Source organism: Osmerus mordax, chromosome 21, assembly GCF_038355195.1.
Source record: "Osmerus mordax isolate fOsmMor3 chromosome 21, fOsmMor3.pri, whole genome shotgun sequence".
Lineage (NCBI taxonomy): Eukaryota > Metazoa > Chordata > Actinopteri > Osmeriformes > Osmeridae > Osmerus > Osmerus mordax.
In genome coordinates, this window is record NC_090070.1 from 7,546,672 (window position 1) to 7,564,584 (window position 17,913).

The 17,913-nt window shown below is 38.8% G+C and overlaps 1 protein-coding gene across 1 annotated transcript; it reads left to right on the forward strand.

Moving 5' to 3' along the window:
* The first annotated feature begins 1,450 nt into the window (after positions 1–1,450).
* On the forward strand, positions 1,451–17,666 carry LOC136965421 (uncharacterized). Its single transcript, XM_067259568.1, has 25 exons — positions 1,451–1,482; positions 1,879–2,008; positions 2,141–2,308; positions 3,507–3,644; positions 3,774–3,928; positions 5,273–5,376; positions 5,900–6,092; positions 6,282–6,413; positions 6,502–6,645; positions 7,097–7,232; positions 7,863–8,013; positions 8,104–8,240; positions 8,632–8,743; positions 8,994–9,057; positions 11,220–11,423; positions 11,889–12,034; positions 12,129–12,247; positions 13,440–13,564; positions 13,703–13,800; positions 14,186–14,313; positions 14,648–14,772; positions 15,179–15,324; positions 15,502–15,604; positions 15,820–15,962; positions 16,150–17,666. Exons 2-25 carry the CDS (start codon positions 1,879–1,881, stop codon positions 16,256–16,258), a joined length of 3,210 nt encoding a protein of 1,069 aa, XP_067115669.1. The 5' UTR covers positions 1,451–1,482; the 3' UTR covers positions 16,259–17,666.
* The last annotated feature ends 247 nt before the right edge of the window (positions 17,667–17,913 follow it).

The following is a 17,913-nucleotide window of genomic DNA, read 5'->3' on the forward strand; positions in this document are numbered from 1 at the left end:
TGCACCGCAGACTTGTCCCCTCTGGTTGTGGGGAATTGGATGTGGTCTGGGATGTGGCAAAGTAATGCAGTTGTGACAGCCTGCACAGATCCTGACACTGAGGCCTTGTAGAGCCCATGTCCATCTCCAATAACCTCCAGAAAACTGCCAGTGGCATATAACCTTAACACTGCCAGTAGTTGGGTTGCAGGGGTCAGTGCAAAGGACCTCCTTGTTAGCCTCTGCATGTCAGCTTCTATGTGGTTCAGGAGCAGCATGATATCATGATGTCATATCTTATACTCATAATGAGTATAATTGATCAACCATCAATTAAAGTAGAGTTGATTATTCATGTCAGAAACAATGATTCTGACATGAATACCATGTTGAAGACGGGGGTATTCATTACTTATGTATTATTATTTATATTACCATTATGTTACAATTTTTGTTACCATTTTTGAGTCTGCTTAACGATCCGAGTTAATCAAGTGCGGAGCCAGACGTTATAAACATTAGGGGCTTAGCTCAAACTTATGACGTATCCTGGGTGAGCTCCACAGTTTATGCGAAATTTTGGGGCATTCATTTGAGCGCAAAATAGTTTTTTTTTTTAGCTTTATGTAAAAATAAACATAGCCGTTTTCCAATTGGTAAAACCTTGTCTACTGAAGGTGATGTCTTTATAATTGCTGGCTCCAAATTGTCGACAGGGGAAGCAGAAACATGCATCTAGCTTGGCTGAGCACTCTAACCAAGTTCGAGAGCGATGCCCTAGGAGCAGGGCCGTTGCTAGGAATTCTGGGCCCCCTGAAAGAATATTGGTGTGCCCCCGACTTTTCATCACCGAAGATCAATTTTACACCACTTTTTTTCTTAGATTATATGTATTATAATTTTTTCTTTATTTTTCTGTTTCTCTATGTTCTTGACAGGGCCTGACGAAATGCACCCAATTCGTTTCAATTAACCACTCAAAGGTTAAAGACCTTTTTATAAAAATGAATGTTGATGCGGTTATTCTGTTTGTCTGTGTCTTACCATGTTGTGGTCCTATTTTAGTACTCTGTATTGGTCAACGGAAGTTGTGTTTAATTGTGCTTTATAAATAAAGTGATTGACTGATTGAACAAAGAGTCACTGAGTATTATTACTGTATTATGGTGTTTGCAACGTAAGACAAATGTTTGCTTTTGAAACGTGTTTGTGAAATGTTCAATGCTTCATTTAGCAAGAGATGCGAGGCATTTTGCATTTTGTGTGTGCAATTCTTGGATTTGTGTGTAAAGTTTTGAAAAAAAGAGGAAAAGTAAAAAAAAATGTGTAGCAGTTGAAAAAACTGTAACCATATAGCCTACGACTTTAATTTAGATTTTTTACTATTTGGCCTGCCAGTTTTTTCACGTGACCATCAGTTTCATTTATCCTTCTGCCACCTCTTTTATCCATTATCCTTCTGCCACCTCTGTAGGATACTACACAAGATCAACACCAATCAAGGTAACAGTTTTTTAACTTACAACAAAAATTTACATCGATGTTTATAGCCTACTGAACGTAAGCTACATGTAGGCTACACTGCTGTAGGGATGCATTCAAAGCAAAGTTATTCAAAAAAGAACGGCTAATGCGTTGTAAACAGACGGGCAAATTATTGTTTCCGAACCATCACGTATAAGTTTAGGCGTATCCTATTTGTGTTTACGCTGTGGTAGCCTAGGCCTACTTTACAAAACTTTAGCGTAGTGGTACATTTCTAAATTCGTTTAGGACGGATTCCATGGAGTTCATTTGACCACAGATAAGAGGTCCCAAATTCACTACCACCCTTTAGCGCATTTTGGATAAATGCGTCTGCTAAATGCAATACATAATATTTTGGGCTTCTTGTTTTAGATGGATAAGATCTACAGTCTTCTTGAAAAACACCGACTGCAGTCGTACTATAACAAGTTCCTAAATATTGGTGTCAAGGATGAGAGAGATTTCATTGACGGTGTAAATGGTGAAGACTTAAACACCATGGGTAAGCGTCACGTTTTTTTATTTTATTATTACAATTTAGCAACTTGTTATTTAATAAGTCAGTTTGATGATTTGTTGCTTTTCTTTAACGGTGTAAATTGATATAACGCGGCAAATGCTTTTTTTCAAATAGGTTTTAGTCACATTGAGAAGAATCGCTTTGCATCATTGCAAGAATATGTTAGACGACTTCGTTCCCCACAGAACAATCCCAAACTTGGCACACCTGTACAGAAATCAATGGAGGCCTTCCACCTCAAGTACACATACCCCCATTGTCCTGAGCCAAAATACATCAGAGGTAAGAAAAATGAATGCTTATGGAAGTGTTAATGCGCCAGAAGCATATTGGAAACATAGTAGTAAGGGGGCATCTTCTGGCATCAACAACATACAGCAATCACCAACTATAACATCCGTTTCAAGGGAAAACTGCAACTGCCGGTTTCTTTTCTAAAGAAAGTGAAACCTATCTACACTACAGGGCGGAACTGAGCAACCCTGACGGTGGAGAGATACTGTAGTGCAGGATGTTTGGCTGTAAACAGAAGGGTAGATATCCAGTAACAAGGGTAGAAAGCCATATGACAGGATATCACTTGTCTTGTTAATTTTACATTAATAATGTCAAATTATAATAAATATACTGTATATATTATGACGCATTCTTTTTAGTTTGTAATGAATGCAATCTGAATGCATAACAATGTTTCCACATAGGTATTTCTTTGATATACAGAGAAATAAAACAAATAAGGCTTTCCGAAAGATGTTGTAACGTTGAAGCTGTATTTTCTATCATTAAGCCACAAGAGCATTAGTGTGGTTGGACATTGATGTAGGGCGATTAGACCCGAGAATGACCTGATAATGTCCCAATCCTCAAATCAAGGTCCATATAGAAATGTTTTGTATAGATAGGTTTTGAAGACCTTGACTGGTCGACACAGATCCCTTTAGCCTGGCATTGCCAGACCTGGCAACCTGTTAGTTCATTTTCGATTTCCAAGGTCTGTCAGATGGCTGAGCGGTTAGGGAGTCGGGCTATTAATCAGAAGGTTGTTGGTTCGATTCCCGGCCGTGCCAAATGACGTTGTGTCCTTGGGCAAGGCGCTTCACCCTACTTGCCTCGGGGAGAATGTCCCTGTACTTACTGTAAGTCGCTCTGGAAAAGAGCGTCTGCAAAATGACTAAATGTAAATGTTATCAAAGATAACCAAATGACCAAAATCCCTCTGGATGCAATTGGATAGATACAGCCAATCGGAAAAACAAAACCTCATCTTGGTTGTTTACAAAAATTAATTCTAACCAATTTATGAATTTATCATTATTCTGCAAATAAAACATAACTGTAATGCTATTACAACCTGATAAGTGTTAAACATTTGTATGCACTGTTCTGACCAGTAAGATTAAATGGTTTTGAAATACAAATGGTAAAGTTGTCATTATATTTGGAGATGATGATCATACGCCTTAATTGATTTTGAGTGCAGACATGGACCCGGCCCAAAACACACTAGAGGACCTGATGCTGAGGATTTGTTACCAGGAGTGCGTGGGGAACACTAAAGGTGTGTGCCTCTACACAGTCGATGGAATGCCTTTAACAGACGATCCTTTCTTCAATACGTGTAAGTATGTCTAACGCTGCATAACACTCATCATCATCATCAATGTCAAACACTATCATTTGTGCAATGATATGCACAGTCTATTGTTCATATGCTAGTGTTGATATTCTATTTGTTGAACACTTTCAGGGTCATTGACAGAAAGGCACATTGAAAATGGGTCTGTGGTATATGCAATATTTACACCCAAGGAGAACTTGAAACAAGCCCCCAAAATGCCAAAGCATGAAATGGTTGATGGACGATTTGGAGGAGATACCCTTCGCTGCCACATCATGCTCAAGGTGAGCGTAATAAGTTTCACATGATTATGAAAATACTGACATCAGTTCCACCTTGTGTAATCAAGTCCGACCTGTTTTGTTCCAGCACAGCCAGCCCACTAGCTTATCGCTTAAACCCCAGTAGTAACTTTTAAATTTACATTTAGTCATTTAGCAGATGCTCTTATCCAGAGCGACTTACAATAAGTACAGGGACATTCCCCCGAGGCAAGCAGGGTGAAGTGTCTTGCCCAAGGACACAGCGTCAGTTTGCATGACCGGGAATCGAACTGGCAACCTTCGGATTACTAGCCCGATTCCCTCACCACTCAGCCACCTGACTCCATAACTTACCTGAATTATCTTACCAAGCAGTTAATTATTAGTCAAGTACTTTAGGTCAAGCTTGTACACAGCATTTTATTGTCATGTTTTATATTAGACAAAGTTCCCAGGTTTTTTGATATTTCCCAATGGCCATTTTAAGAAGAACTCCATAGACGCTATACAACTCTTAGTTTGCCGTCATTTAATTTGTTTGTAATTGTTACCAAAACATATGTTTTGTGGTGTATATAGATAATAATAGAAAATGCTTTGTCTTTATGATAATTGTTAGGCTACCTGTTTTTACAGTTTTACTATCAAAAACATTGACATACCCAGAACAACAGGCCAATAACTGTGAAGAAATGGGTCGAGAGGCACTGTAAAGGAAGTTGTTAAATGCTGCCATGACATGAGCTACATTTATTGTTTATGATCACATTGTAATTATGATGTTAATGATAAGTAAACTTGAGCAAAGGTAAAATCTAATTGGAAAAATCATATAAATGTTCTAGAAAAGAACTTATAATTGAGCTCTACAATTTGATGACTGTAATGGTTTCTCAGTGGGTGACCATTCTGTATGAGTAGAAGTGTTAGGCTGGTGCATTGCCTAAATTAGCCAACAATAGTGATCGTTATTTCTTGGCCATTAATTCTGGTCTAGTACTATTAAGTAGATCATGGAACTTCCAAGAATATCCACAACTAAAACCTGAAAGGTTTTGCCTGTAAAACATATTTTTGTTAAAAACCTGATGTTGGTCTGCTGTAGATTTTGGTTTTGGGCCTATATATAATGCTAAAGCACATTAAAGCTGAGGCAACTCAACAAAAAAAATCATACCATAAAAAGTTCCAGATGTTTATTTTCCAGATTAACACCCTTTTCCTACTTCAAGCAGTGAGCCTGAAACGATCATGACTAAAGAATCCCACAGGATACTTTACTCTGGCAAGTGATCACGCTTTAGCTGAGCCCCCTTTTCCACTTGTGATCCTGATTTGGATGCCCCTTTTTGCATTCCTTAACAGGGAGATTATGAGGTTAAGGTGGACTTGAAATGTGATACAATCAAGGACTTGAGACTGAAGCTTGCCGGTGAGACTGGAATCCCAGCACATGTTCTCCATTACAGGTAATTGTATATTAAGTGTTCTGTATATAAAATATTATACCCAACATAGCAACTTGTAGTTGCCCAGGATACATATGGTGTAAACATTAGTTTTAATAATGAATTCCAAAATGTAATAATGGATTTTCTATGTTTATGCCATCTACCTTTTAGATTGAGGTATAAGTATGGTTTTAAGTGAATGCATTAAGTGTATGCATTTAAGAGATCATTTTTAAAACAGCTGAACAATTATATACTATATGTTACCCCCCAAATATTCAAATGACAACAATGTTTGAATATTATTAATGTTGTATTATGTTACTTCAACCCCCCCCAATGTTCAAACCAAATCTACGCCCTTGGTCAAATGCCTCACTTATGGGAATATGGTTTAAAAAGCAAGACGGTTCACTCAAATGACCGTACCGATCACCTCATGAGAGCTTTCAGGACTCTTGAGATCTCTAATACACTTAATACACAACTTACTTTAACAAACCCCAACTTTACTTACTCGTGCACTCCAATTGTTTTGCAGAGGTGAATATGGCAGTGTTGGAGACACCTTGCAGAACTGTGGAATCACTGTGGAGTCAACAGTGCATTTTTCTTTGACCTCATTCCCTGAAGAAAGTCAAGACTCCATGTCATTTTACACAAATGACATCACAACCTCAGTACAACAAACTCCAAAAGGGCTGAGTGTGTTTTTCTCTACTCTGTATGCCATTGTAAGATATACATTATTTCCTCAATTATTTACTTCAGATTTTCATGAATATTAATTGTTATTGAACTATGTTGTCTTCCTGACTTATCTTTCACTTACACAGTGAGGCTAAGAACACTGAATATGAATGAAGAAAAAAAAGCCTAACAACGGAATTGGAATTAACTTGTTTTACTCATCTTATTTGCAGAAAGAGAAACATTCTGGAGAATATTTTCATAAAGTGATTGCATATATTCGAAAACTAAGTGGATGCAACCCTTTGGCCCAAAGTTTGTTTCAGTTACTGTGTAGAAACGAGATCGGAACCCATGCTCAAAAGGTGAGAGTTAGAAATTCATAATGATTCTTTAAGAAAATACATTTTGATAAATATTTGACACAAAGTATTTATGTAAATATATTTTTAGATTGCAATTGTAGAAGGATTGTACAATCTCTTCAGAGAACTATTGCCAAGTCCTGAGAAAAAAAAAGATGGACACGTCGTTGAAGACTTTGAGGTCTTTGAAAGCGCAAACTTGTGTTGGGCCACTCTGCTAACAGGAGCAAAGGTGTGTGTATAAAATGTTTGTTTTAGCACTTCACTTTAAATGTGCATTAATTTCAATGGTATTACAGAAGTAACAAGATGGTGAAATATTAAATGTGTCTAGTATTGGGGTTTAGAAGGTAAAGTAAATAAATTGTAACTATTAGTAGAAGGAACAAGTGCTGTGTGTGTATAGCGGCTACTTTCCATGTGGAAGTGGAAGTTAATGATGATCTTGTTTTGGTAACACACCCTTCTCTATGCTTAGAGAGCCTCTTATCCCTGGAAGCCTTACATCCCCCACACCTTAAACATAAATAACATGTCAATTGCAATCATTGATTCACTTCGTTTTTGTATTTTTTCCTATTTGAATCAAAACTAAAACATTTCATGAAACACATCTCCACGATGCCTTTTATTTGGCATAATTTTAATATGATAATGTTCATATAATTTCCCTGTGTTACCAGACATGTAGCTCGGAGCATGAAACATATGCCCGAATGGATCTGACTTCTCAACAAGGTCAGCGCTTTTCTGACCCAGTTCGTGTCCCAGGTATACCAGATGTTCTTGAAAAAGCATATGTTCTGCAGAAAATCAAAGGTATGCTATAGTATCTAATCACAAATGAATATGTATGATTTCACAAAAAGGTAACAAGAAGGGAAGGATACAATTTGTCACTTTTCTTCTTTTTGTAAAAGTTATATATATTATTACGACAGACTGTATACACTGGTTGTGATGAGACCCTAATGTAGTATCGGTTTATGCAGATAGACACTAGGTAGCACTGTCTTTAATTAACACCCTCAATTGTATTATTTCATTTTTAGTTTATTTAAACTAAATGGCTATTATCAAGAACAGAGACTTATTTTAACTCCTTTCTTTGGAGACAAACCAAACAGACAGCATTAATCCAGAACCTGGAATTTTAGTCATTTAGTCATTAGTTGTTAGTAGTAGTAGAATGTTAGTTCAGTTTGGTCCAATACAATTAAAATCTATGTACAGTACCAGGCAAACGATAACAAGTTGGTACAGTATCAGGTGGGTGTTGCTCCAAGACAAATATTTGCCCCAGTCTGAAGCTGGTGTCTGGCTAAGCTGGTTAAAAAAAAAAAATCTCCATTCATCAATCCATCAACCGTAAATCCTTTACCTTTTGTTTTTCTGTATCAGCAGCGCTTTATTTGTGATCAATTTGATTCTTGTTTGTCATTTGTTAAGATGGGGAAAAAATTCCAAACTGCACTGATAAAAACCTGCAAGCAACGTCCATGAAGAGAGCAACTGATGTCGAGAAATTACTGCTCAGTTTACCTCCATCTATAAAATCCTTTCCTCTCTGGATCTCCTTTGAACAGGCGACTAGTCATGGGTACGGTTTAATGGAAGTATTTTGCGTTATCAATACTGAGCTGTATTATGGAGAAAAAAAGCACTTGTGGCTCACACAATGTTTTTAAAGCTTTCAGATAAATGATGTGGAGACTTTTGGCAACATGATGGAAAATGTACAAAAGTACTCTCACCTGACGATTACCCCGCCCTTGAAGCTGAAGGAAACAGGATTGCAAGGCCCAATGCTTGTGCTCCTGAATGAAGGTATTGTCGTATTGGACATCCCAATGGGTTACTCAGGGGACTCATTTCTGCAACTGCTAATAACAAGTACTCGGTTAGGGTCAGCTCACTGTCAGAAGTGCGTAGTTCACAAGTGTATGTACTTTATAGTTCTCGCTTGACCAGAGCCCTGAGATTAAGCAGTTCTTAGTTAGTACTTAGTTACTAGTAATTTAGTAGAAATTACAAAAAACCTTCCTTGGAACATTTTATGTCATATTTGATTTTAATTTAAGATGAAGAAACAGAGGGTTTACAACACTGTCTTGCTGTTTTTTGACAATAAGACATTACTCATATTGATCTGTAGGAAAATTATTCAGATTCAAATATTGCATTTTCAAGTACTGCAATGAATGCTTTTCCCTCACAGCTAACCTTGGTGTTTATGTCGATAATGACAAATCAAAACCCCAGAATGCAAGAATCTTTAATTGCATGACTGGAAAACTCGAAACTGTAGATCTGAACCTTTTGGCAAATGAGTAAGTGTCCATAACTTATAAATCTATTTTTGTACTACTGTGTTTCTGTTCTGCTACCCAACAGTGGGGTTTGGCTATTGCTATGTTACAACTGTGATGTGAGGTGGATGTTAAATTAACCAAATACTGATTTTCAGATGGTCATACACCACCCCTCATCTAAGGGGTGGTGTATAAGTACTTGTACATTGCCTTGACAAATATACTGTCAATACTGACCCAATACTTCTAATCCTGTACTTTTGTGTAGAATGAGAGACACAAGAAGTGATCAGACATTCATAGCTAGCAGGACTCCCAAGGAAGCTATTCTGGTAATGTACATTTACTTTTATGCATTTAGCAGACACTTTTATCCAAAGCGACTTCCAAGAGAGAGCTTTACAAAAGTGCATAGGTCACTGATCATAACAACGAGATAGCCCCAAACATTGCGAGCAGCCAAAACATGAAGCATACATTGTGAAAAACCAAATAAGTGCCAAAGGAAAGAAACATAAGATCATGCAGTTAAACAAGTTACAATTAAACAACATGAACCTCAAAAAGTGCAAGTGTACCTGTAGAAAAGCAATCAACAGTAAAATATTTCACAGCGAGTACAAGAATTTAAATCCTACAACTAACCAACAAGAGCAACAAGTCTCTCAATAAGAGTCATTGTGATCCTGGAGGAAACTAGCATCAGGTCCAGCAAATCATTCCTAAGTACCGTTGTACTCCCGGAACAAGTGCGTCTTAAGCCTTTTCTTGAAGGTGGGGAGACAGTCAGTGTCTCTGATGGAGGTGGGGAGTTGATTCCACCATTGGGGGGCCAGACAGGAGAAGCGCTTGTGTTGGGACCGGGCACTCTTGAGCGGTGGGACCACCAGACGGTTGTCAGAAGAAGACCGTAGGTGGCGGGTGGGGGTGTAAGGCTGGAGGAGAGACTTGATGTAGTCGTGTGCAGTCCCGTTCACCGCTCAGAAGGTCAGTACCAGGGTCTTGAATCTGATACGGGCCGTGATGGGTAGCCAGTGAAGGGAGATGAGGAGCGGGGTAACATGGGAGCGTCTGGGTAGGTTGAAGACCAGACGGGCTGCTGCGTTTTGAATCCTCTGAAGAGGGCGGGTTGCGCATGCTGGGAGACCGGCGAGCAGCGAGTTGCAGTAGTCCATCTTTGAGAGAACAAGTGCTTGGACTAGCAGCTGGGTGGAATGCTCAGACAGGTATCTCCTGATCTTCCGGATGTTGTAGAGGGTGAATCTACACGACCGGGAGACTGCAGCAATGTCGGCCGTGAGGGAGAGCTCATCATCCATGGTAACCCCAAGGTTCCTGGCAGAGGATGAAGGGGTCACCGTCGCAGATCCCAGGGTGATTGAGAGATCGTGATGAGAAGTTCTGTTTTGGCGAGGTTCAGCTGGAGGTGGTGCTTGGTCATCCAGGCGGAGATGTCTGTGAGGCAGGCCTCGATCCTAGCTGAGATCCCCGGATCAGTCGGGGGGAACGACAGGTACAGCTGCGTGTCGTCAGCGTAGCAGTGGTAGGAGAAGCCATGGGAGGTGATGATTGGTCCAAGCGAGGTGGTGTAGAGGGAGAAGAGGAGGGGTCCAAGGACGGAGCCCTGTGGGACACCAGTGGAGAGCTGGCGGGGCCCTGACACTTTGCCTCCCCAGGAGACCTGGTAGGATCTTCCCGACAGGTAGGATGAGATCCACTGAAGTGCAGTGCCAGTGATGCCCATTTCAGAAAGTCTGGCGAGCAGGATCTGATGGTTAACCGTATCAAACGCTGCAGAGAGGTCCAGCAGAATGATGACGGATGACCTCGAAGCCGCTCTGGCAGACTGGAGGGCAGTGGTGACTGACAGGAGGGCAGTTTCTGTGGAGTGGCCAGTCTTGAAGCCCGATTGGTTGGGGTCAAGCAGGTTGTTCTGAGAGAGAAAGTTTGACAGTTGGTTAGATACAGCGCGTTCAATTGTTTTTGAAAAGAAGGGTAGCAGTGATACTGGTCTGTAGTTCTTGACATCAATATATTTTCTTGCAATCATTTCACTAGTCTTGATAGATCTATGATAGAACTATAAACAGATTCAAAGATTGCTACAGAATGACTAATGCTATGAGATGATTGAAATAAAGCTAACCCACGCTTTTACCTCTCAACGATGCCCATGAATGTTTATGTTCAGGCATAGTGAGGCACTGACAAACTAAATGGTTGGTCGTGTTTATACCAGTCATGCGACAGCCACAGATACCAGATTTATAAAATGTTACTGTCAAACCTTTTAGATTTATTGGTTGCTTACAGGATGTGAAGTTTATTTCAGCAAATATGACAAATTGCATCACAACATTATTGACCCTGCCTTTAATTATGTATAACTTAATTCTGTAATATAACGTGTTGCAATGATAGTATTAATACTCGTAATTTTGTTTAGTAACAACAGTAAATTATAACTGAACAAAGTACTTTTCCCCCCTACCAGGTACTAATAGATGCAAGTAGCTCAATGACGAAGCAATGCTATGAAGGAGTGACAATGAAGAGAATCAATGCTGTCAAAGAACTCTTTCATGCCTTTGCAACCAGAACCATGGCATATAATTTGCATCATGTCATTGGCCTGATGACATTTGGCTCACTTGTTCAAATGGTCCATACTTTTACAGAGACTCTTGAGACCTTTATGGTAAACACTTGAATTGTTACTATATTCTCACAGTAAAACTATTCTGCATGTGTGTGCTGTACCACATACTCTGTGGCAAACTATGCCAAAGCAAATACACCTACGGGGGCATGACAATTTGGTAAATGCTAAGTGTCAGCCATTTACCCCCTGTTTTAGCCATATTGATTGGGCCCTCACTCTTGGTAGGTCTAAATTAGACTGAGGATAGATCGGTCTCCTGTAGATGTAGGATTGTGTTACAGTGGTTTTAAATTTACTGCAGTAATGTGATCATTTTATTATAATTATTTTTAATGATTGAACCTTTCTCTTTCCACAACAGAATGGATAACTTACCAGCTTTTTAAAATTCGAAACTATGTACAGTATTATACTTCACGCTATAAATACTCATGTTTTTTGAATACTATTGTTTCATGCATTTTTGAACATCTATCTTATAATGTTTTTTTTAACACACAGGAATATGTACGCAGTGTCAAGACAGAAGGATGTACTCGGCTCTATGACGCCTTACAGAATGCCATAACTGAGCTAGATAAAGTCAAGAAGCAATTCCCTGATTGTAAACTTCGCATCATATGTCTCACAGACGGGAATGATGTGGGGTAAAACATCATTTCCCAGCAGAAATTGTATTTTTTCCACACAATTATTGCAATATATAAAGATATTTATCTTAACCCTTTATTCATTTTGCAGTTCAGTTACCGATCCACGTGGTCTTGTAACCAATTTGATGAGCTCTGGCATCGTTGTGGATGCCGTTCTGGTGGGAGATGTGTTGAACGATGTGCTACATGGGATCAGCTATGCAACAGGTAGGAGGCCGTTTTGACTATGACTTTTATCACAACAATTACCGTATTTTTCGGAAAATAAGCCGCATTTTCTATAAGCCGCATCCCACCAAAATGGGAGTTTTGTGTTTGTAAGTCTGAGTATAAACCGCACTGGAATATGCCGCACTTGATACGGGAACAATGATACCAAGCAGTGCACGAGTATAGGCGATCTTACAGCATGCCGTTGTGTAACACACTTCGGTTGTGGGTATGTCCAGAAATAAAGCCAAGTCACTCATTTAGTGGCAAAACCCATTGTTATGTCTACAAAATTATTTTAGATATAGTACAAGTTTAGCTAGCTTGCTGAGGATAGCCTACCAAAGTTGAATTAGCCAATGTCGTTAGAACTAACTAGTTAGTTTGCTACCTGTATCTATCTATACTATATAACATTTCACTGGGTCTTGCAGCTGTTTGATTTACTGAAATTATGATTACATGTTATGTTCTACTAGCCGTTTGCCTACTTTAGCAAGTCACTGTATTTCCAAGCCCTGATAGTGTAACTGAGACAACACAGTAAATAATTCATCTTTCAAGTTTTGTTCTAAAACCGGGCTATAAACCGCATCGAAATATAAGCTGCACAACCACAAGAAAACTGTAAAATCGGGGTACAAGCCGCGGCTTTATTTCCGAAAAATACGGTACATATCAAGAAAGGGAACAACCATCTTAACTGAAATTAAAGCATAGACACAAACGATTAACGTGGTACAGGATATTTAAAAAGGTTGTACTTGTATAAATTAAATAAGTCAGTGATACAATTTGATACAAGGGAGTTATGTAATTTTTCAGCCTTTTCTATACACCTTGTGCAAAACAGAACTGAACATTAACTTGGTGCACTGCAACCCATACAGGCTGATGGTGCAGCACATACTAACAATAAGTAATATTAAACTAAATCACGATCATGAGGAAGATTTAATTTAATGTGCATTTGTTCCTTGTTCAGACTTGACAAAGGTGTAGTTACATTTTTCTTAGAAACGACTTGCCATTTGTTAGCTTTTGACCACTATTTTCATCATTGTCTTTCCCAAGCAGTCCAGAGGGAAAAGGAAAGTTATACTAAATTATTGGAATTTATAGCCTCTATTGATGAAATGATCAAGACATTATTACCATCTAAATAATAATAAATCATATGATATTGTAGGTGGCTATTGTTTCAAGCCAATGACATGCAAAGACGGTCTGAAGCTCTTTGAAATGGAAACGGTTCTGTCCATGGAGTTGAGGAAGCCGAAAGAAGAACCTGACCCCTCTGTCCTTACAAGCGTGGTATGTCTGCCACACCAGTTCCACAGGGAAACTTCCTCCATGTTTTATGTAGAAACATTAAAACACCTAATACTGTATCACGTACTGTATATTAACTTAGTGGGTAATACTCTGACCAGGCTAAACCTTTTTTTACAGAGGGCAATAAAAGCTCTCGTAGCCAGTAAAGACTATGATGAATCACCTGAAAATGTTCTGCCATTGGAACTAGGCAATAAAGTGACCGTGGCAAAGAAGTAAGTTATTTCCCATCATTTGAATCATATCCTGAAAATGTTAAACAATAATTCTAGGTATGGCTTTGATTATGACTATATATTTAAGCCATTATAATGGCAAATTCACTTGTACCTAAAGATGACCCCTTTGCTGTTATGAGTGTCTTGCAAGGATCAGTCCTTGTCCCCTCATGATTTCCATGAACAACATGTTTAAGAATGCCACTAAATCCCACATTTTCCCAACCTTAAAAACCATCAAAATGGAGACGCAGATCACAGTACTGTATGCCAGAAGAGAAAGCGCTGAAAAGTTTTTCTGCATTCCAAGCATATGCAGTGTCATTTTTGTTTGTATTGTTTTAAATATGTAAAACAAACATCTTAAATATTTTGAATGCAGTGCACTGAAAAAGAATTCAAAAACCAGATGCCATCTGGAGAAGGACCGGCGGATTCTGGCAGAGCTGAGAAGCCTGCACTGTGACCCACACCCTTTCTGCACCATCTATCCCACAGAGTCAGACATGAGTAAGTGAACTCTTAATAAACACAACATCAACATCAACAGTGCTGTACTGGTCAGAATAGAAGTGTCATCATTTAAAAAAATATTTAAAAAACTTTGGTAATTTATACCAAAGTTATTAGGAATTTCTCAATACCTAATACCCAGTCATATGCTAACTGTCGATGGACAATAGTGTTAAAATACCCTGCCCACTCAACACCACAAATCCACTCATGGCTTGGTTCAGTATACTATCTTTCTAATGAAAGAAAATGACAGCAAACTGGACTACACGGTAGGTATAGATTTTGCATGAAACCGTAAACACAGCTTCTAATTTGTTTATCTTTACAGCTTTCTGGAAAATCCTCATGCAAGGCCCCCCTGACACGTCATACGAGAACGGAGTGTTCGAGCTGTACTGCCAGTTTGGTGACGACTACCCAGTCAAACCGCCACTGATGCGATTTGTCACACCTGTATCCTGAAATGAACCCAGCTTTTTATGTTGTCAGCAAAACGTATTAGTAAACGATATGTCAAGTGACTAAATTCGACATAATATTGATTCTACATGACTAAGTTATGTGAAATGCATTGACAAATATTTATATAAACCATCATTCTGCCTTCCCCTTACTAAAACGAACACACACATAACACAAAGCTCATCTAAGGGGTGGTGTATATTAGTAGGGTAGTAGGTCAATTATTTCCGATATAATGTTTGCCTTTTTTTGGGGGGTAAGGCATCCTCAAGTATGAGTGGAAGTGGGTGATACTGGGGACTTTGATAGTGTAACATGTATACAGTGTGCATACTTAAGTATTGTATGTATTCAATAACACGTGCTGATTTGATTAACTAACTTGACTTGGAAAAAGGTGTACCACTGTAACGTCAACAGCGTGGGCCGTATCTGCCACAATATATTTGACCGCAACTACTCTGCTCATATCACCATGAGAGAGATCCTGGATGCTGTCTATGGACTGCTCATCTTGCCCGAGCCTGAGGATCCTCTGGATAGGTTGAACATACCAACTTTTTTGTTGTTGTTTTTGTACTAACCCTGTAGGAAAAACAGTATGAATTGCCTCTATTGACAAAAGGTTATATAACATCTAAATAGTAGCCTCATTATTTGTTTGTTTGAATTGTATAAAATATCATGTAATATTAGGGACAATACTGTTTTGTTTTGTAGCATCTTGGCTGAGGAGTTCATGACCAGTAGAGAGACATATGAACAAGAGGCCAAGAAAAACACAGAAGAAGAAGCAGGAACCTCTTTGAATGACATGGAACAGGTGAATGGCAACAATTGTGTATATTTGCACTAATCCAAGTAATTCCTTGAAATGTAACCCTAAATATAGCAAGTACAGTTTATTAACTCCAATTTACTACTTGGATTGAGGTTAGATCGTCCTTTGTTTTTCACATTTTAGGGACAGTGACTTTAGTTTCACTTTTTTTCCTGTCAGTGACCTTTGAGTGTGCTTTTTGTCTTGTTCCCTGATAGAAACTGGTGGGTTCAGAGGTCACAGAGGACTTTGTGCCACCACACCTGATTTGTATACTGACCAAAAAGATGTTTGTCGATCCTGTGATGACCATTTATGGAACTGTCTATGAACGCAAAGCCATTGAGAAACATCTGAAGACGCAAGTTACTTATTTATCTAATTTGTTCCTTAATTGAATTTGATTGCATTTCAACTCCAATCATAGCAATATCTGTTGTAAAAAAGGTAATTGTATTACCTTAAAAGTGGCAGAAATTACTCCCTAGTCCCTGTTATCAGCAGTTAAGGGGTGCTCAGGTGTTCACCATTTTTTCCTTCTGTCGTAGGGAAAGCACAGATCCTGTCAAGAAGGAACCCCTGCATGAAACTCAGCTGAAGCCCTACCCAGACATGCGCAAGATGGTGCGGGACTTCCGCAGTCAGCAGATTCAGTGAACAATGAGGTGTAATGAAGCAAACCCATACATTTGGGTGACTGGTATCCTGCCCCATTTAAGTGACATATGTGCAATATTTATACGCTATTGATATATCAATGTTTTTTAACTTGAGTTTTTCCTTTTCCAATAACATGATTATATTCTTGTCAGTAAATGCTCTGGTTCATCAGTAAAACATGTCACTGTTGGGAATGTGTTTTGTAATAGAGGGTGAATTTAAGTAGCAGGTTGATTTTTATCAAAATAATTGTGTCGTGTTCAATTGCCTAGACTAGCTCAGTTTCCGTTTTGAGAATCAAGCAGTTACGTAAGTTAAAAAGTAAAGAGGTCTGTCCTTAAACCACTGATCAGTTAACAACGATAAAAGATAATACAAATTAAAAATAAACATTTTATTTAAAGGCGCCTTTCTCGGCACTCAAGGACACCGTACAGGATACAAAATACATTTAAAAACAGCAAAAATAAAGAATACAACAACATTAAAAACAACAGAAGGCAGAGTAATTGACATTAAATGGAATATGCATTTTTAAACAGATGGGTTTTGAGTTCCGATTTGAAATGGGGGAACGAATCATGAATGAGTTTGGGGTGGTAATGAATTCCAGAGACGGGGAGAAGAGCGGCTGAATGCTCTACTCCCCATGGTGGTGAGGCGGGCAGAGGGGACAGACAGGTGTATGGAGGACGAGGATCTGAGGGAGCGGGAGGTAGTGGGACCCTGGAGGAAATCAAACAAATACGGGGGGGCGAGGTTGTGGATGGCCTTGAATGTGAACAGGAGGATCTTGAATTGTATACGGAACTGGACCAGGAGCCAGTGGAGCTGTTGAATGATTACTGAATGATAATGATTACTTTATTACTTCTATACTTTTTGAAATGTTCTAAATAAACAATGTTTGATCTATACCTTGCAATAGTAAGCTCATGAGCACATAACCCTTGGTTATGTCCAGAAGACAAATATGCCTATCTATTAATTATGTTTCTTGTATCTTTGATAAACTGTCATTATGCTGTTTTCTTATGCCTGCATAGCCATAAGTTAGGTCTTTGAAAGGTGACTAGGAAAGGCCTGTGTCACTAATGTAGGTCAGAGGTCACAATATCTCCAAGTGTATAATGCCATGCAACTTTGAATGAGGAAAATAGAAGGAGTGACAAGGCCATTTCTAGAAGCCCTATCTAGAGACCTAAACAAAAGCTATCTAGCACACATTGTTCTTTCTCTGTGCCTGCAAAGGCTATGCTACTCATTGTTTATCCTCCCATATTGTGATACCAATTACTCCCTTGATTTTCTGTATTCATTGTCCAGTCTTCTGTGATACTCAACTTGAGTGTAACGGACACTGCACCTCACATATGTGTAATAAATACATTGATTTTGTCTTGAACTTATCGGAACTATTCCTTTCATTGACTTGGTACTTTGAGAGCAATTGGGTATTATCTAATACAGCTTCAAAAGCTAAGAAAAGATATGTGCACTTATCTTACTTTCGTCATGACATCATGAGAGAGTTTACATTCAGCTACTCAGTGTTCCATACTTGTATTTCATATTGCTTTCTCACCATAGAATTATTACGCAACCAGGACGACAGGCATCAGAATCGACTCATGAATGTGCTAGTCCAGTGC

Coding starts and splice junctions, on each gene's coding strand:
- LOC136965421 (XM_067259568.1), top strand. CDS start 1,879: ATGGATAAGATCTACAGTCTTCTTGAAAAACACCGACTGCAGTCGTAC. Junction 8,744..8,993: donor CTGAACCTTTTGGCAAATGA/GTAAGTGTCCAT, acceptor ACTTTTGTGTAG/AATGAGAGACACAAGAAGTG. Junction 9,058..11,219: donor CTCCCAAGGAAGCTATTCTG/GTAATGTACATT, acceptor CCCCCCTACCAG/GTACTAATAGATGCAAGTAG.